The sequence below is a fragment of the Mastigoproctus giganteus genome, chromosome 1, assembly GCF_048544385.1.
Source record: "Mastigoproctus giganteus isolate SK-2022 chromosome 1, ASM4854438v1, whole genome shotgun sequence".
Lineage (NCBI taxonomy): Eukaryota > Metazoa > Arthropoda > Arachnida > Uropygi > Thelyphonidae > Mastigoproctus > Mastigoproctus giganteus.
The window spans coordinates 108,346,415-108,367,794 of record NC_143575.1 but is presented as its reverse complement, the minus strand read 5'-3'; the positions used below and the strand labels follow the sequence as shown (position 1 = coordinate 108,367,794).

General features: G+C 37.4%; 1 protein-coding gene across 1 annotated transcript in view; it reads left to right on the top strand.

Moving 5' to 3' along the window:
- The first annotated feature begins 322 nt into the window (after positions 1 to 322).
- The window catches only part of LOC150091088 (growth hormone-regulated TBC protein 1-like), a 214,834-nt gene continuing 193,776 nt past the window's right edge, over positions 323 to 21,380 (top strand). The window contains exons 1-2 of the mRNA XM_090381738.1: positions 323 to 427; positions 8,761 to 8,912. Coding sequence (XP_090237864.1) covers positions 396 to 427; positions 8,761 to 8,912 — 184 coding nt within the window. The 5' untranslated portion in view covers positions 323 to 395. The remainder of the gene's footprint in view (positions 428 to 8,760; positions 8,913 to 21,380) is intronic.

Genomic DNA, 21,380 nt, shown 5'->3' with positions numbered 1-21,380 from the left:
AAAGTTCTGTAATTAATAAACGATAACTCACCTGTTTTTTTATGCTTTCTCGTTTGTTTCATTATAGTTTTGTTTTAAATAATTCACTCTTGTTTTTTAAGTTGCTCTCTCAAACATTGTCTCCTTTTACCTCTGATTTAGTGTTTAATATCGCGTTATGAAAAATTTGCATATTTTATGCCAGTTAAAAACATTAGGTTAAATCTATCTGTTATGCATATGATTACTGTAATAACTGAATAAAGGAATCAGTGAGATGGTTGCAACACCAGCGATAATTTCTCCTGCTTATGATATACCACAGAATGCAACTCAGCTTATTCGAAGTTTACTGGTTTTCGTGGTTATTTGTAAAGCTCATTGTCTGTGTTAGCTGCATTGAGAACGAGATTTAGATGTCAGGAATGGAAGAGTTGCCTCACACAAGGTAATTACGGAGAATGAATGGAATAATTGACACCGCGTGGGACGTACATTAATTGCAAAGCCATATTTATACTCTGTGCAAAAACTTTTTTTTTTTGCCCCTGTACTTGAAAAAAAAATAGCGCGAGAGAGTAGACTGAACTTTGATATATGTACCAAGTTTATGTTTAATTTTAAGAAAAAAAATTAAAAAATTAGAAGGAGAAAACAAATTGATACTCTACCCTTTTCCTACCTCCCACCAAGTCTATTCATATGGAAACTGTAACATGCTTGGGAGGCGTGTCAGCTAATGTACTCCGCAGGATCAACGCCTCCCGTTCGTCTCCAGTGAATGGCGTTTTCGTCACTTATTTTGCGCTACTAGTCATGCATAATGATAATATTAGATAGTATTATTTGAAATACTGCACTCCTTATGTAATACCTTTTCCATGAGAATTTTATCTGTCGTATATGAGCAGCTTGCTTTAGTAATTTCCAAACACATATTTTTTAGCAATGGTTTATCACTATACCATTTGAATATTTTATATGAAAGTGGTTTTTTTTTTTTTGGTTTTTTTTCTATTCACAAATTATGTGGCATGCTGCAAAGGAATTATGCAGAAAGGAATTTTAAAGAATCTAGAAATAAGTTTCACCCTCAGTTGACTTAAAATATAAACTAAGTATCACCCCACTCATTGTCTATCTTTGAGTACAGTTGAAATGTTCAAGTCTTTGTTTAGTAGAATCCGAAACAATTCAGTGCAAGACTGTGTTACTACTGGGCAATCCAATAAAAATGTAATGTATAATATCTGGAAAAGGGATAGGATTGTTGCACCTACATTTTGCATTGCTGTTTTGGAGTTGTAAACCTTTATAATGGAAATTTGTATGATGGCTCAGGCACAAGTTTGGGTGGGGTACAGAGGTTTGCATTTCAGTGGCCATGGTCATTTTGTAACATCAGTCATATAGAGGAATTGTCCTCCAATTTAAAAGTTAATTTTTTGGACTTGTTGATTGCTTTTTACTTTGCAGTCTTATAATATGTGTTCTTGGTAATCATTTCAAAGACACGATATTCAGTCCTTAAGTTTCTTGGGAGAAAAATATTGTTCATAAATATGTGAGTCATCCATTGCTTGATATTAATACAAAATATTATTATTAGAGGATGGACAGATGAGGTGGGTATTTTCCCTTCCCATCTCACCCCCACCCCAGTGCTGATGCTGTTTTAGCTTGCTTCGAGGGCGCCTCCGTAGCCAGGTGGGAAGGAGCAGCAGCAGTGCGTAGCACGCTTCTTGATTAGACCGGGGTTCGAGCCCGTCACCACCAAATACGGAGGATGCGGAAAGGTCAGGGAATGACCACTGCATATCATGGAGCAATATGGCCTTAGTTACTAATGCTCCTGAAAACCAAATAACAACAGCTTGCTTCGTTGAATCATTTGCCAGTACTAACAGTACGTACTCAGGAACAGGCATATGAGGTGCTAGCCTTGGGCCTCGCCCAAGGCTAGCACCTCATATGCCTGTTCCTGAGTACGTACTGTTAGTACTGTTCCTGTTCCTGAGCACGCAAAGTGCCTGTTCCTGAGCGCCTGTTCCTGAGCACGCAAAGCTCCCCTCATATGAGGGGAGCTTTGCGTGGTCTCTAATCTCAAATTTTTAAAGTGATTTGCCAAAGTCGTACAGCTGGTCATCATACCCTCACGGGTTGTTGCGATACAGTTTAGTTCAGTACTGTTCTTTATATATTTCACAGTATTGCAATGTTTGTGTTTAAACAGATCAGATCAGTAAAAATAATTGTTTTTTTTTCTGATTATATTTATATATGCAAGTTTTTTTTGTTTTTTTTGGACTCTGCTATTTTTAAAGGGCAAGAGCTTAGTGCCATAGGCCCCTGAGAAGTTTAAGTACGGTCCTGAATACTAATACATTAGTATTTCACTTACATTGAACAAAAGAAATAAAGATTTTGTTTCTAACATCGTTATTTCTAAATATATATGGCTACATTTTGAAGAAATATTTCACTTGAAAAGTGACTAAGTTGATCTTTTAGCACATGGTGTGCAAGTAAATCGAAATGGAATGTAATGAAAATTTAAGTACTTAGCATTAGCATTTAGCATTAGTAGAGGCATTTGATGCAAGAAAGCAAGCTTATGCAGCATCAGCCAAAAAAAAAAAAAGAGAAAAAAAAAAAAAAAACCACTTCCACTTCACCCCTCTGTTCGTTCAAAATATCTGTCCAGCTGAGCCTTAAACTTATTTAGGCTATCAACTTCCACGACAAGGGATGGAAGTCTGGAAGGGATGGAACCAACCACCCGCTGGCTAAAGGCAAATTTCCGCACGTCTATCCTACATCTGTTTTTCCTCAATTTGAATTTATGCCCTCTCAGGTGATTATTCTGAGTGAGAGGAAGAATCCCATCAGCATTGAGCATGCTCAAACCATTCAAGGCTTTATACCCCTCAATCAGATCACCTCGCTCTGTACTCGTTCCAACAGCTCTACATCGTTCTTAAAATGAGGCCTCTAGACCTGTATACAGTACTCTAGGTGTGGCTTGACCATTGCCTTATATAAGGGGATAATCATCTCCTTATCCCTGCTAGAAAAAGTCCTGTATATCATTGACAAGACACTATGAGCTACTCTTGCAGACCGTCTGCACTGCTCAGAAAACTTCATATCTGCCTGCACAATTACCCCCAGATCCTTTTCGTTCTCTACCACTGTCATTGTAGTACCACTGAGTTGATACGTCACTCTGGGGTTGCTGCTTCCCATATGTAGCACTTTACATTTGTCAATGTTAAACTTCATTTACCACCTCTCAGACCATCTGCTCAACTTTTCTAGATCCTGTTGCAGCAGTGTACTGTCATTAGTGTCCTTAACAACCCTGCCAACCTTCGTATCGTCTGCAAACTTGGATATTAAGCTTTATATACCATCATCAATATCATTTATAAATACAGAAAACAACAATGGACCTAATACTGAACCCTGAGGGACTCCACTAATAACATTAGTCCACGATAAGCAGTGTCCATTGATTACCACTCTCTGTCTTCTCCCACTCAACCATCCCTTTATCCATAGCAGCAATTTGTCTCCAATGTCACACTGCTCCAATTTGCGCAGCAGTCTTCCATGTGCAACAGTATCAAAAGCCTTTCTAAGATCCAAATATATGATATCAAAGTTATTCCCTGCATCCAGTTCCTTTGCGACCACACCATAGTATCCAATCAAATTGGTCAGGCAAGGGTTTCCCTTAACAAAATCATGCTGTGTCCGAGCTATAACTGAAGTCTTGTCTAGATGAGCCTGCAGTGCTTCTTTAACCAGTGCCTCCATTAATTTTCCTGGAACAGAAGTTAAACTAACAAGTCTATAATTATTTGTGTTGCCCTTTGATCCTCCTCTGTGAATTGGGGTCACATTTGCACATCTCCAGTCTGTGGGTACCTCCCGTGAGTCCAAGGAAGCTCTCATAATTATGGCTAAGGGTTTGCTTACTTCCTTTGCTGCCTCCTTTAATATAACTGGATAGATCCCGTCCACTCCGGGTGCCTTTTTTATGTTTATCTTCAATTTTTCCTCCACTTTCCTCTCAGTTATTACAAAATCATACAGCTCACTGCCAGAGTTTAACTCACCTCTGGCATTACCCTCCCTGAATAACTCCTCATGGGTGAATGTAGATTCAAAATACTCATTTAGTTTGTTAGCCACCCGAGCAGGATCATCAACAGTTGAACCATCAATATCCAGTGGACAAATCTGATTCATCCCTTTCCTTCTAGAGTTTACATAGGTAAAGAACTCTTTTTTGTTTTTCTTTGCATCCTTTGCCAAGGATTTCTCATAATCTGCCTTTGCCTGTCTAATCTCCTTTGTGACTTGGTTACAGACTAGCTTATATCTATCATAGGCTTCCATGTCACCCATTAATTTATATGTATACCAAGAATTTTTCTTCTCTGCCACATGTCTCATTAGTTCATCTGACATCCATTTAGGCCTAAACCTTGAAGAATATTTCTTAGTTGGTATGTAGAGCCTCGTAGCTTCCAAGATAAATTCTTTGAATGCTTCCCATTTTGAATTTGCTTTTGGTAACATCATCAGTTGGTCCCACCATATAGAATTTAAATACTGTCTCATCACTGTAGTCACCTTTACGAAAGCAAAAACCCTTCCCTTTACCCCTGATGGTAGTTACCGCTTTGAGTAAATTCCACTTCAGCACACTGTAATCACTGCCACCTAGTGGTTTCTTTTTCTGCAGATTCTAATGCATGAAGAATCACTACTGATAATCAGATCAAGAGTATTACTCCCTGTAGTTGCCTCCCAAACATGCTGATGTAGAAAACAATCATCCAATAAATCCACAAAAGCCTTGCTAGTGTGTGAGTGACCAACCCACAAATTCCAGTCAATATCTGGGAAATTAAAATCCCCCATTATAAGACTCTGATTTACTGGCCCACTCTATTTCCCTGTACAGTTCCTTATTATACTCATCAGAGTCATTAGGCCTATAACACACTCCTCAATTTTGATCTCCCATTGTTAAATTAGTCTCCCATTAAAAATTATTTTTCTTTAATTTTGATTTAAATGTTGAGAAATTTAATAATAAATCATTTTATTGATTTCTCTTATTTTTATTTTATTGGCATTTACAAGAAGGAAAATATCTCTTAAAAAAAGGTGTGGAAGAAATAAGCCACCGAACTTCTAATGAATGCTGAACACTGACAGTTGGATGCACACTTACTTTTAAAAAAATGTTTTTCTGAGAGGGGAGTAACCAGGGAGGGGACAGTAGTCATTCACGGATTTTTGCTGTTCACGGTAAGTCTTGGAACGCCGCAAATATTGGGCAGTGAAGTTCCTGGGCTGATGCAATAAAAAAAAGAACACAAAGTGAAAGAGCTCAAAAAAGGTTTTTATTCAAAGTAATCGCCAGCTGATTGAATGCCTTAAAAGTTTCTGAAAAGAATCAGTGAAGGCATCCAAAGAGATGTTATTCAGTTCAGTGGTTACATTTTTTTCTATCTCTTCAACTTCCTGAAATTCCTTTTCTTTGAGGACTGTTTTCACCTTGAGAAAGAGGAAGAAGTCCATTGGTGCTAATTGGAAAATGTGCTTCAATAGGCTTTGAAGCACCTGTATGTAGAATGCAGCATTGAGAAAAATTGAATTGGAAATGTGAAGGGAGAGGGTTTGTTAAGATATGTAATTAAAGGGAAAGTGATGGGCAAGAGACCAAGAAGGAGAATTGGAATGCTGGATGATTTCATAGAGGTTGTATTGGACTGAAGGAGAGGGCTTGAGACAGGGAGAGATGGAGATACTATTGAATTTTAGTTGTCATAGACCAGCTATATGGTTAAATAACCTATGATGACTCCACAACAATGCCTGGGTGGCTAAAGAATTTTACATCTTCCTTGTAACTGTTTTTGGTAGCTGCTGTACTAGCATCTCTTTTTTTTTTTTTTGCCAAGGTGCAGTCTTAATCTTGCAATGTGCATACTAATGGCCACATATTGCTATCCCAGGGCCACAGCCAGTCTTTTTAACAATTATCATTAAAAAAATAAAAAAAAAACTTGGACAGAAATATAAAATGTTTTGGGCTGGAAAAGCATCTGTTGAACAAATAATGTGATAAATTCACATTTAAAGGACACAGAAATGATTTCTTAAAATACTTGCTTCAGTTGTAAAAGAACTATATTATAGAAAATTGATACATTTTCATTCAAGCCCTGTTTGAAATGGAGATAAGCTATCTTAGATCAGTTACAATAAGTGTATGTCATTTAAATATCAGTGCTCTTTTCTGTGTAGAAACCGCTTGTCACTTATTTGGAGAGTCGAGTTTGAATCCTGTCAGAGATTGGAAGAATTCATAAAATTCTTGGGATTGGGTTGTAATTAGTCAGTTTTAAGCAGAAAGAAGATTTTTTTTGTTCTTTGAGTTATTCTAAACATTTAAGTCTGAATAACATGCCCATGAACATATACGCACACTTCTGTAGACATATCTCTTTCTGCAGTATGGTGTGCCTCTGTAGCCAGGTGGGCAGGAGCAGCAGTGCCTAGCACATGCTTCTTGATTAGACCGTGGCTCAAGCCTGTGACCACCAAATACAGAGGATGTGGAAAGGTCAGGGAATGACCACCGCATATCCCCGGAGCAATATGGCCTTAGTTGCTAATGCTCCTAAAAACCAAACAACTGCAGTATGGTTTAAGACTAATGCACTGTAAAACTGGTGCCTCTGTAGCCAGGTGAGTAGGAGCGACAGTGCGTAGTACACATTTCTTGATTAGACCGGGGTTCGCGCCTGTGACCACCAAATACGGAGGGTGCGGAATGGTCAGGGAATGACCACTGCATATCCCCGGAGCAATATGGCCTTAGTTGCTAATGCTCCTAAAAACCAAATAACAACAACTGTAAAACCAATAATCAGAATACTGTTCAGAGAAAGCTATGAAATAGATGAATAAACAGAAGTTTAAGTTGAATGTTTTAACATTCAACTTAAGCAAAGGACTGGAAACAGTTGGAATCAATAGTGGAACTTACCAAGGGTGGTCTTACCAAGAAAGGTTCTGCAAATTGCAGCATCTGGAGACTAGGCACCTGCAAGGTGATCTGATTGAGGTGTATAAGGCTTTGAATGGGTTGAGCAGACTTAATTCTGATGGGCTTCTTCCTCTTGCTCAGATTACGAACCTGAGTGGCCATAAATTCAAATTGAGGAAAGACAGTTATAAAATAGATGTGCGAAAATTTACCTTTAGCCAGCAGGTTGTTGATTGCTGGAACAAGCTTCCATCTGTCATTGTGGAAGTTGATAGCTTAAATAAATTCAAGGAGGAACTGGACAAATGTTTAGAGAGAATTGGAGGTATGAAATGGTTTTTTTTTTTTTTTTTTTGGCTGATGCTACATAAGCTTGCTTTCTTGCATCATATGCCTCTGCTAATGCTAATTTCTTTTAATATAAATGTATATTTTAGTGTGGTGTTTCAAGAATGTTTGCTGTGCAGTAAAATTTATATAGGGTAATGCATATATGTAAACCAAGTTTTGAAAAATAAATTTGGAGTAGGAAAACTAATAAAGTGTTGGCAGTGATTACACTCCAAAGTTTTTTTTTCAGAAGTTACTAACATAAATCACTTGAAAAACCTTTTTCTGGTTATGGTTCCATATCTGCCATACTTTTTTCTTTGGTTTCATATATGGTGGAATTACTGTATTCCATGAGGGTTGTAAAAGCTTAAACATAACATGCCATGATGTAGTGATCAATATAAATATGAGATATTAAGCCTAGCCAACAGTACTGATGTAGCTGTCAATACTCAAAATAGAACAGACCTAATTGCACTGTACTGGTAAGTAAAATGATTTTATAACAAATTAATGTCTAGCTCCTAAAATTATACTGAATTTGCTCAGTCCTGGTATTACGAAAGAAAAAAATGCATTTTTCAGTAATCACGTATTGGAATATAAACGTAACACATCTCACACTGTGATAGTTTTCTTGAAATACATTTTAATATTAATTTATATATTTAAAACAACTTCAGTTATGTGTTAAATAAGTGGGTGTGTAAATATAAATCATCTTATATGATGAGTGCAGATACCAGAAATGCTAATTCCACCACTGTCTTGCTTAAAGCCGAAATAGCAAATTTCATTAAGTGAAAGCTTAATATAATGTGCTTTCTCCATAGTTGGGGTTGGGTAAATTTGGTTTTGATTGTAGTATCCATTCCTTAAGATATAAAACATTTCAGTGTAGTAATAATAATAACTCTTAATATAGTTAGAGAATGAGTAATTATTTTCATGAATAACTCTTTACAATGAAAATTTATAGCAATTTCCCGTAATTGCTATAAATTTTCATTGAAATTATATGCATTAAGCAGTGAAGATTTAAGGAATGAAGTCAAGATAAGTCATGAAACAATTGTTTGATTATTTCATTTTGGCTTTTATTTGTAAGGCTAATGCATAGTTCTGTTTAGCATTTGAAGCTAGATGTAGAAGAATAGTCAAGTGTGAGAGTGCAGCAGCACGTACATTTGAGTGGACTAGTGTTCAACCCAGTGTGACTGCTAAACATGGTTAATGATTATATGTATTCGTTGTCAAAATGATTAACACTTTGACAACCAGGGTATAAACAAAATTTTCTTTTGTAAATGGGAAAAGGATAAATACTGTGATTTAGCTTTTCAGTTATACATTATATTATTTTTTCCTGATTTCAGAACTGATAGTTATGGATTTGAATGGCCAAAAAATTTTGATTATGCTTCATATGATAAGTTACAGTCACTTTATCTCCCTGTGCTTGCCAGACGTGCTCAGAAGTGGGAAGTTTTACTTCAGTCGAAGGAAAACTTGAAGAGAACATCAAAAGGTTAGTCAATATGTTAATATTATTGTTATTTTTTTGTTGTTTAAAATGTTAGGATCTAATTTAATACTAAATGTTAGTATTAAATTAATGCTAATTTAATGTTAGGATCTAATACTAATTTAATGTTAGGATCTAATTTAATACTAAAGCTGTAACTTTTTAATACTAAAAAGTTACAGGCTCCACAAAAACGATAAGTGTTTGCCTTTTATTTACATGATTGTTGTTTTATATTGTACTTAATACGTAGTCATATAGTTATAGTTACGCTGGTTATTTTTTATTTTAATTTAGATAAAGAGTTTTGTGGATTTTACTTACGATAGGTAAAACCGTTATTTTTGTTCGATTTTTGTAGCCATTGTTTTTGTATATAGGGAATTCAAAGTTTTTGTAGGGAATTCAAATTTTTTAATTGAGGTAGCTCTAACGCATAATTATATAGTAATACGCTTCACTGTTTCTATTTCATAGTTTCTATTCAAATACTACTGACATTTAATTTATTGATTTTATTAATTTAAACTACCATGCCCCGAACTAGAGCAGCAAAGCAACGGGCACAAAGTGGCAGGAGTGTTGTGACTCGGGGGAGAACTGAGGGGGGCGATTCTCCAACGCGTCACAGCCTAAAAAAATGTGCAACTTGTGAAATGTTTGCCGAACTCTCTGGAACGGAACATGATATTGGCATGGGGGATGTCTTTGTGTGTGCGCGATGTAAGGAGTGTAAGGAAATCAGGCGACAACTCAGCGTTGTTATGGGCCAATATGAGAGTTTGAAGGACAGGGTGGATGCCCTCGAAGGAAATAAATTGAGGGGCCCATCAAGCTCTCAGCTGCCCACATCAACGCCAGAGCTTGCACTTGGTCATCACGCAACACAGCGGCAACCCCCAAGGCAGAATGCGCTGGTCCCACAGGAACTATTAGTTGTTGGTGACTCTATTGTCAGGGAAACGGGGAACATGCTATGTAAAAAGGATAGGTGGAACAGGACCAGGGTATGTCTGCCAGGGGCAAAGGTTGATGACGTTGTAGAGCGGATATCATCTTTCAAGGGCACAAAAGGTGATATAGTTGTACACGTTGGCACTAATGATATTAAGAGTAGGAGACCGGCAGAATTACTCAACAAGTACAGGTCACTGTTGAAAAAAAGCCGAGAATTAGGGTTGAATTTGAAAGTGTCTGCAATTCTGCCCAGACACGATAGGAGGGAGTATATGATGAGAGCCTTGTCGATCAATTCGGCCCTGGAAAGATTGTGCAAGGCTCAAGGGGTAGAATTTTTTTCAGCCTGGACTGTACTTGTTAACAGGAGAGATTGCTTCTACAGGGATGGGATACACTTAAATAGAAAGGGTGCAAGAATATTTGCTGATGCTATCGAGGCAGTGTTAGGTGGGTCGGAAAACTGCTAGCTTGGGGGGATACAAAGACTAATAGTTTAACAGTAACCGCAGGCAGAGGTGAAGGTGATTCTTGCACAACTTCTATTAGAATAAGAAGCGACCTGGAGCGAGGGGTGTTGGGGGTTTCAGGGACGGATGGCAGTCATCCTGGAATAGTTGGGTATATGGGATGTGTTAGGGTAACAAGGAATAGGCATAGGAGCATGTATGCTTGCATGTATACCAATGCTAGAAGTATAGTAAATAAATTTGATGAATTTGAAGTGTTGGTCAAGACATCAAAGGCGGATATTGTTGGGATAGCAGAGACGTGGTGTCACAAAGATATAAGGAATGCAGAACTGGAATTTGGGGAGTACAATGTGTACAGAAAGGATAGACAGGACAGAAAGGGAGGAGGTGTTATGCTGTTAATTAAGAAAAACATAAAATCAAAAGAAGTGCATCCAGTTGATATAGATGGACAGTGCACTGTTGAGTCAGTTTGGTGTGACATAAGCACTGCAAAAGCAAAGATAAGAGTAGGAGTGTGTTATAGGCCTAATGACTCGAATGAGTACAATGAACAATTGTACAGAGAAATAGAGTGGGCCAGTAAATCAGAATGTCTTATAATGGGGGATTTTAACTTCCCAGATATTGACTGGAACTTGTGGGTTGGTCACTCACACACCAGTCAGACTTTTGTGGATATATTGGATGATTGTTTTCTGCAGCAGCATGTTCGAGAGGCAACCAGAGAAAGTAATACTCTTGATCTGGTTATCAGCAGTGATCATTCGTGTATTAAGAATTTGCAGATAAAGGAACCACTAGGTGGCAGTGATCACAGTGTGCTGAAGTGGGATTTACTCAAAGAGGTAACTACCGTCAGGGGTAAAGGAAAGGGTTTTTGCTTCCGTAAAGGGGAGTACAGTGGTCTCAGACAGTTTTTAAATTCTGTACAGTGGGATCGACTGACGATGTTACAAACAGTAAATTCTAAGTGGGAAGCATTCAAGGAATTAATCGTGGAAGCTACTAGACTTTTCATACCGATGAAGGAATATTGTTCAAGGTTTAGGCCTAAATGGTTATCAAGTGAACTAATGAGACTCGTGACAGAGAAGAAAAATGCATGGGATGCATATAAATTATCAGGCGACGCAGAAGCCTGTAGCAGATATAAGCTAGTCTGTAATCAGGTCACAAAGGAGGTTCGGCAGGCAAAGGCGGATTACGAGAAATCTTTGGCAAAAGATGCTAAGAAAAACAGCAAGGATTTCTTTACTTATATAAACTCTAAAAGGAAGGGGCTGAATATGATTGGTCCACTTGACATCGATGGTTCGACTGTTGATGATCCTGCTCAGATAGCAAACAAACTGAATGAGTATTTTGCATCTACATTCACACGTGAGGAATTATTACAGTTTGAAAATGGAAGAAGGTTATCAAATTGTAGCAGTGTGCTTAATGATTTTGTAATAACTGAGAGCAAAGTGGAGGAGAAATTGTTGAAGTTAAACATAAGAAAGGCACCTGGGGCGGATGGGATCTATCCAGTTATATTAAAGGAGGCGGCAAAGCAACTAAGCAAACCCTTAGCCATAATTATGAGAGCATCCTTGGATTCAGGGGAGGTTCCCACGGACTGGAGATGTGCAAATGTATCCCCAATTCACAAAGGAAGTTCGAAGGGTGACACGAATAATTACAGACCAGTTAGTTTAACTTCTGTTCCGGGTAAAATAATGGAGTCACTGGTTAAAGATGCATTGCAGGATCATCTAGACAAGACTGCAGCAATAATTCAGACACAGCATGGGTTTGTTAAGGGAAAGTCTTGTCTGACAAATTTGATTGGTTATTATGATGTGGTCACAAAGGAACTGGATGCAAAAAATAATTTTGATATCATATACTTGGATTTCAGGAAAGCTTTTGACACTGTTGCGCATGGAAGACTACTGTACAAATTGGAGCAGAATGGTATTAAGGGTAAGTTGCTACAATGGATAAAAGGATGGTTAAGTGGGAGAAGACAGAGGGTGGTAATCAATGGGTGCTGCTCTTCGTGGACTAATGTTATTAGTGGAGTCCCACAGGGTTCGGTGTTGGGTCCACTGTTGTTTTGTATATTTATCAATGATATTGATGAAGGTATATCAGGCTTAATGTCGAAGTTTGCAGATGACACGAAGGTTGGCAGGGTTGTTAATGACAGTAATGGCAGTGTGCTACTGCAACAGGATCTAGATAATTTGGGCAGATGGGCTAAGAAGTGGCAACTGAAGTTTAACCTTGACAAATGCAAAGTACTGCATATGGGTAGAAGTAACCCCAGAGAAACGTACCAACTGTGTGGTACTACACTTAAGGTGGTAGAAAATGAAAAAGACCTGGGAGTAATTGTGCAGTCAGATATGAAGTTTTCTGAGCAATGTAGACAGGCTGCTAGGGCAGGTCATGGGGTTTTGTCAATGATATATAGGAATTTTGCTAGCAGGGAAAAGGAGGTGATTGTCCCTCTGTATAAGGCAATGGTCAGGCCACGCCTTGAGTACTGCGTACAGGTCTGGAGGCCTCATTTTAGGAAGGATGTAGATTTGCTTGAGCGTGTACAGAGAAGAGCAACACGATTGGTGAGGGGAATGAAGGGATCCTCTTACCAAGAGAGGCTTAAGTTCTGCAAATTGCAGTGGCTGGAGACTAGGCACCTGCGCGGTGATCTGATTGAGGTCTATAAGGCCTTGAATGGGTTGAGCACGCTGAATTCTGATGGGATCCTCCCACTTGTTCAGAATATGAACCTACGGGGACATAAGTTCAAATTAAGAAAGGATAGATGTAGAATAGATGTGCGGAAATTTGCCTTTAGCCAGCGGGTGGTTAATTGCTGGAACAAACTTCCATCTGTCGTTGTGGAAGTTGATAGGTTAAATAAATTTAAGGAGGAACTGGACAGGCAATTGGAGGGTATGGTGTGAATTTTTTTTTTTTTTTTTTGGCTGATGCTGCATAAGCTCCTACACTTGCTTTCTTGCATCAAGTGCCACTACTACTACTACTACTACTACTACTACTAAAGTGTCTTTTATAAATGTATAATGCTGTCATTGAAATAATAAATAAGGTGCATGGAGAACTAAGAGAGGCCTTCAGGATTTTTAAACACAATGTAGGGAATGTCAGAAGTATTTTAAATCTTATTTCAAGTTCCTTTTTGGCATCTCTCATCATTATGAATTAAATCACAGAGGGTTGTTGAGTTCTGCACTGATGGGTGGCCAGCAAGGTGCCAAAGGGGCACCAGAAATAGCCATCTGAAAGGTGGCACTATATCTTCTTAATATTTTATTCACGTGAACATCTTGTCAGATAGTGGAGTTAAAAATGTCAATGAATGTATTATTACCACATAAAAAAACTAAAAATGTATAAGAACTTTATAACAAGGGTTATTCCAAAATATTAACTTTTCAGAATTACAATGCCAATATTTGCCATTCCCATTTTATAATAAAGTTTCAGATAATGTGCAGAGTATCTAGGGATGTATTCATTTGTTCTTGGAAGGTGTATAGCATGTAACAGAAATTACTCTTATTTGTCCTAGAGATCTAGATGACCTACATCTGATTAGTTGGTTGTTTGAAGGTTCCCTGTTATATCACTTATTTTGGTTGCAATGTGCCACTGCATATTATCTTTGCTGTTTTATGGCTGTACAGGTATATCTGCACAGTTATGTCTGTACAGGAGGTTCACAGGCTGGGTTGAATGTTTTGTGGGCTTAAAAACCTAAATAACACATGGAGAAATCCTTTTCTCCCTCAGCTTGAGATCAACTAACTACACTTCTGATTTGAAGAGACATTTTAAGAATTAAGTTTTGATGATATTTAAACCTGGACTTTCCACATGAGTGATAAATGATGAATCCACTACTATCACAGAAGATGATTTTCCCAATCAAGAAGCACATTATTTTATGAATATGCATGCAACCCCTTTGAGCCAGAATATGCTCAGCCCTTTTTCCATAGTTGTTGAACTGGATTTTATTATTATTATTAGCTATATGGTGCAAGGAAGCCTGAGGCTTATGCCACACCAGCCAAAAAAAAAAAAAAATTCTGAATTACCCTGAGAGATAGAGAGAGAGAAAGAGAGAAGTAGAAGGGAATCACCAAGAAAGAAGAATGCTGATATCCAGCTCAGGACCCTGGGTGTGCCAAGCCCATACCCAGGGTACTGAGGTGGATATAACCATTCTTCTCTTTCTTGGTGATTCCCTTCTACTTCTGACTCTTGTTCTATCTACTGTGACCAAATTGTCACAGCAGTCCTGTGCCACTTCTAATGGCATGGAAAAATTTTGTGATGTATAGGAGTTGAGGTTGAAATTGTTTTTAGCATTATTTGCTTACCATTAACCTTATTTACCATTGATTACCATTTAACATTATTTGCTTAGCATTAATGGATACAAGCAATTAGCAGTGGCAGAAGCTTTTTTTTTTTCTGTTTATGTTAATAAATAATATATATATATATATATATATATATATATATATATATATATTTTTTTTTTTTTTTTCCCCAATTTTTGTTAATAATAAAATTCTTTATTAACATAAATTGTATACAATAGTGGTTCCTTACACAGAAAGCCAGAAGAATCTTACAATGTGTTATTTATCAGAATCATTAGTAAAATTTACACTTTGATCTGTATCAATCATAGCACAAATGCATCCCATCACTATATGAATGTAATACACTAGCTTAGAAATAATCAGAAATTTGTAATTCCTTAGTTCAGTATAAATTCCCTGCAACCATGAGTGACTACAGGATGTGGTATCTTATTCCACAATGAAATGTCTAAGTCCATATATGGTTGATTCTCTGCTAGTCATTTTTAATGTAATTCCTGAAAAGGAATCAGTGTATTATCAATCCCCACCAAAAATACATACCCTTGATAGCAATACATTTCAGACCAATTTCAGTTGCACCTATTATACTAAAAGTGTTTATGGAAAGTTTTCTTGCCAGTCCTGATTGGCTCTTTTCACAAAATCCATCATAATGTTATTATACCATTGCAAACTGGTTAACAGTCCTTAATCAGCTAGAATTGGTAACCACACACATAGTGCATTTAATAAAAAAGAGGAACTAGCAGTAGTTTATGTTGATTAGAGATTGCAGTACCAGTTTCTGGTATACCAAATACTGGTGTTTTGTACTGAAATACTGGTATTTTTGTTAGTAAAATATTGGTATTTTGGCTTTCTAACATTATATTCTATAACTAAAAGTTGATTTTTTAATTCAGATATGCATAAATACAGACTGTTTCAATTTGTGATACACAGGCTGTAAAGCAACAATATGTTTATGTGGCCCCGAGCAATGGGATTTCCAACAATCTGTGCTAGTGACACCTGACAGCCAATTAATGAACAGCTTCCCGAATTTGGAGTTTGAAAGTTGTCCATGTGGTTTTGTGGCAGCACATAATGACACACACACACACACACACACACACACACACACACACACACACACACACACACACACACACAATAGTTGGCGTAGTGTCGAGCACTGCCTTCTATAAAGTGTAGTGCAGTATAATTGAAAGGACAAGATCTTCTTGTCTTTGGACATTTTCTTTGTTATGAATTCATTGCTTACCTTCAGTAAGTAATGAAAGTACATATAATATATGCTGTTCAATTACTATATATATCTGCATCTTCATGTATGCATTATCAAAATAAAGAAGATGAAGAAGAACCCAAAATTCTTTTGATGAAACAAAAAACTATATTTTGCCATTTATAAAAAGATTGCAGTCCCTGCAAAAAAAACAAACTAGTTTGAAAACACCTCAAAATTATCAAACAAGAAATGAGATTATTTGATGCACAAAAAATTTGCTTGCAGCTAGTGATGAGACTATCTACATTTTCTAAGGTATAATTTTTTAAACGAAGGCATGAAATTAAATAACTTTTGTATTTTTTTTCCCACTGTTTAGTTTTTTAAATAATTATTTTTTAATAATTATATAGGATTATATCAGTAAAGAGGTTAATTTCTGATGAAAATTTGTTTTTTTCATATGTTATGTCATATAACTACATGTTAATATATTTTTTACCCAAAATAAATATTTTCTTTCACGTACCTTTTTCTATTTTCAACTTGATTTTTGTTATGTAAAGTACTGGTAAAATACTGTGAAAAATATACTGGAATACCATTTTTTTTTTTTTTTTTTTTTCATTTTGCTTCAGTATTACAATCACTAATGATGATCTTAAAGCTGTATTTTTTGACAGTTTTAATGTAAAGCTGTCCTCATTCTCCTCAAATCCTGTTTTCATATGAATGATGATATACACTTGGACATTAATGATAATGGTAATATTTATCAATGATATTGATGAAGGTATGTCAGGCTTAATGTCCAAGTTTGCAGATGATACAAAGGCTGGCAGGGTTGTTAATGATAGTAATGACAGTATGCTACTGCAACAGGATTTAGAAAAGTTGGGCAGAGAAGTGGCAACTGAAATTTAACATTGACAAATGCAAAGTACTGCATTTGGGTAGCAGTAACCCCAGAGAAACATACCAATTGTGTGGTACTACAGTCAGGGTATAATACCTGGGGATAATTGTGTCAGGTATGAAGTTTTCTGACAGTGCAGACAGGCTGCCAGAGCAGCTCATGGTCTTGTCAGTGATATACAGGAATTTTGCTAGCAGAGATATGGAGGTGATTAGCCACTTGTATAAAGCAATGGTCAGGTCACACCTTGAGTACTGCCTACAGGTCTGAAGGCCTCATTTTAGGAAGGATGTAGAGTTGCTGGAACGAATACAGAGAAGGGCAACAAGATTGGTTTGTGGAACGAATTGGTCCTCTTACCAAGGAAGGTTTAAGTTCTGCAATTTGCAGACCCTTGAATGGTTTGAGTAGACTCAGTGCTGAAGAGATTCTTCCTTTTACTCAGATTACAAACCTGAGGGGACATAAATTCAAATTGAGGAAAGCAATTGTAGAATAGATGTGTGGAAATTTGCCTTTAGCCAGCACGTAGTTGATTGCCGAAACAAACTTCCATCTGTCGTTGTAGAAGTTGATAGCTTAAATAAATTCGAGAAAGAACTGGCCAAACTTTTGGAGTGAATGGATGGGTGAAATGGAAGGTTTTTTTTTTTTTTTTTTTTTTGGCTGATGCTGTATAAGCTTGCTTTCTTGCATCATATGCCTCTGCTAATACTTGCATTCATTAAATCTCTCCTGATGAATACAACTGTGCGCTTTGAGCTCAACAAGGAACCACACAAGGAATATAAATGCACGAGTTGTTTGAAATGTTTTTTTTACTGTTGTGCTTCTTTTTATGCTGGGAAATAACTTTCCTAACCTTTGTGGATGATCTTCAGATTTAATTAACAAGTACAGGTCAATGTTGAAAAAAAAAAAGTTGCGAGCTAGGTTTGAATTGAAAAGTGTCTGCACTTCTTCCCAAACATGATAGGAGGGAGTATAGATGACAACCTTGTCAATCAATTCAGTCCTGGAGAAATTGTGCAAGGATCATGGGGTAGAATTTTTTTCAGTGTGGTCTGGCTTGCTAAGAGGAGAGACTGCTTCTACAGGGATGGGATACACTTAAATAGAAAGGGTGCAAGAATATTTATGGTGCCTCCATAGCCAGGTGGGCAGGAGCAGCAGTGCGTAGCACATGCTTCTTGATTAGACCGGGGTTCGAGCCCGTGACCACCAAATACGGTCTCAGGCAGTTTTTGAATTCTATACCATAGGATCAACTCATGATGTTAAAAACAATTAATTCTAAATAGGAGGCCTTCAGAGAATTAATCTTGGAAACTATTAGGCTTTTCATACCAACTAAGAAATACTGTTCAAGATTTAGGCCTAAATGGATGTCAGATGAAATAATAAGGCTTGTGGCAGAGAAGAAAAACGCGTAGGATTCATATAAATTAGCAGGTGACACAGAAGCTTATGGCAGATATAAGCTAGTCTGTAATCAAGTCACAAAGGAGGTTAGGCAAGTGAAGGCTGATTACGAGAAATCCTTTGCAAAGGATGCAAAGAAAAACAACAAAAACTTCTTTACTTATGTAAACTCTAGAAGGAAGGGGATGAGTCAGATTGGTTCACTTGATGTTGGTGGTTCGACTGTTGATGATTCTGCTCAGATAGCTGACAAACTAAATGAGTATTTTCCATCTACATTCACACATGAGGAGTTATTCAAGGAGGGAAATGCCAGAAGTTAATCAAACTCTAACAGGGAGCTATTTGATTTTGTGATAACTGAGAGCAAAGTGGAGGAGAAATTGTTGAAGTTAAACATAAAAAAGGCACCTGGGGCATTTGGAATCTATCCAGTTATATTGAAGTAAGCAAACCCTTAGCCGTAATTATAAGAGAATCCTTAGATTCAGGGGTCGTCCCCATTGACCTGAGATGTGAAAATGTATCCCCAATTTGTATAATGTATCCCCAATTTGCAATAAATGCAAATAGTTATAGACCTGTTAGTTTAACTTCTGTTCCAGGGAAAATAATGGAGTCACTGGTTAAAGAAGTGATGCAAGATCACCTAGACAAGCCTGCAATAATAGTTCAGCCACAGCATGGATTTATTAAGGGGAAGTTTTGTCTGACCAGTCTGATTGGATACTACAATGTGGTCACAAAGGAACTGGATGCAAAAAATAATTTTGACATCATATACTTGGATTTCAGGAAAGCTTTTTGATACTGTTGCACATGGAAGACTGCTGTACAAATTGGAGTGCTATGGTATTAAGGGCAAGTTGCTGCAATGAAGGATAAAGGGATGGTTGAGTGGGAGATGGCAAACAGTGGTAATAAATGGACACTGCTCTACGTGGACTAATTGATGTTATTAGTGGAGTCTCCAGGGTTCGGTGCTGGGCCCATTATTGTTTTGTGTATTTATTAATGGTATCGACGAAGGTATATCATGCTTAATGTCCAAGTTTGCAGATGATACAAAGGTTGGCAGGGTTGGAACAGGATCTAGAAAACTTAGGTGTAGAGGGTCTGAGAAGTAGCAACTGAAGTTTAATATTGACAAATGCAAAGTACTGTATATGGGTAGCAATAACCCAAGAGAAACATACCAACTGTGTGGAACTACACTCAGGGAGGTGGAGAATGAAAAAGACCTTGGGGGTAATTGTGCAGTTGGATATGAAGTTCTCTGACAGTGCGACGGGCTGCCAGAGCAGATTATGGAGTTTTGTCAGTGATATATAGGAATTTTGCTAGCAGAGACAAGGAGTCGATTATACCTTTGTACAAGGCAATGGTCAGGCCACACCTTGAGTACTGTGTACAGGTCTAGAGGCTTCATTTTTGGAAGGATGTAGAGTTGCTAGAACGAGACAGAGAAGAGCAAAAAGATTGGTGAGAGGAACAAAAAGGGGTTCTCTTACCCGGCGAGGCTTAAATTCTGTAAGTTGCAGTATCTGGAGACTAGACACCTGCAAGGTAATCTGATTGAGGTGTACAAGGCCTTGAATGGTTTGAGCAGACTCAATGCTGATGGAATACTTCCACTTGCTGAGATTAAGAACCTTGAGGGGGCATAGATTCAAATTGAGGAAAGACAGTTGTAGAATAGATGTGCGGAAGTTTGCCTTCAGCCAGCAGGTAGTTGATTGCTGGAACAGACTTCCATCTCTTGTTGTGGAAATTGATAGCTTAAATAAATTTAAGGTTGAACTAGACAAACATTTATAGTCGCCTGATGGGTGAAATGGGAAGTTTTTTTTTTTTTTTTTTTTTTTTCATTTGGCTGATGCTGTATAAGCTTGCTTTCTTGCATCATATGCCTCATCTAATGCTAATTCTAATATTAAACTGCTAACGCTGATTCACCTGCCTCTGGCTCAGTTGACTTGCCATCCATAGTTAAAATTATTGACTTGGCTCAGTACCTGAAATAATTTGGTTTAGTCCCTGACCCACAGAAGACTGAAATGCTAATATTTTCCCTCAAGGAAGTGTCAAAATCCAACCATCTTTTCAGTGAGCACCAATCCCCATTTTCATTTTATTTGGAGATTCTTCTGCTAATGGGCTTCCCAAACAACCTCATATGTCCAAGCATTCCATCATTAATTTCCATATCTTTCAGGTAGGAAAAAATCATACTATAGTTTTACCTGTTAGTAACAAGAACTAACAGAAAACCCTGAATTAAATAATTCCACACAATGAAGCCTGGCCTTTTTTACTCCCAAACTTTGCTACCTGCAAGCATGGAATTTCCTTTCCTACTCCCAGCAAATTGGTCTTCTGTACATCTATGTATAGCAAAGATTTTCTGAATACATTTAGAGATAGCCTGTTCACCTGCCAGCTCCAGCTGCGAGTCCCTCAAGGAATCAATATTTACACTACTAAGATCAAATTCTAGTTTATAAATGAAGTCAATGTTGCAGGAAGAATTCAGCAAGTGAAAAACCACTCTCAATCTCAACACAGTTCATTGTCCGAGAGACGGAAACTAAATAACTTGACTTTAAAAGGCCGATGTCCTGTTATATAAAGAAATATAACTATAAAGTAACTATAATAATAATGAAACTAAAATAATAAAAAAATAACTATAATATAAACTACACTGGTGTGCAAAATTAAAGGACCAGTCAGGTTTTCACCTGTAGCTTCTCTTAGGAGTGGCCTGGGTATGGGAAAAGCATATCAAAGGAACCTCATGAGGTACAGAAATGATGAAGGAAACAACACCAACACAATCACGGAAACAAAACGGTACAGAGGGACTTTATTCAAAAATGGCAACATAGCACTGGCTGCCATGATACAGATGCATCACTGCCAAAGATGGAACAAAGGGAAGAGGTGGTCCTCAGTAGGAGATGTGGCTACCCCTAATGTCGATGCAGGCTTTGCACTGCCTGTCCATACTTAAAACAATCTTGTTAAGTTCTTGCTGTAACATTGTCCATTCCTCTGTCA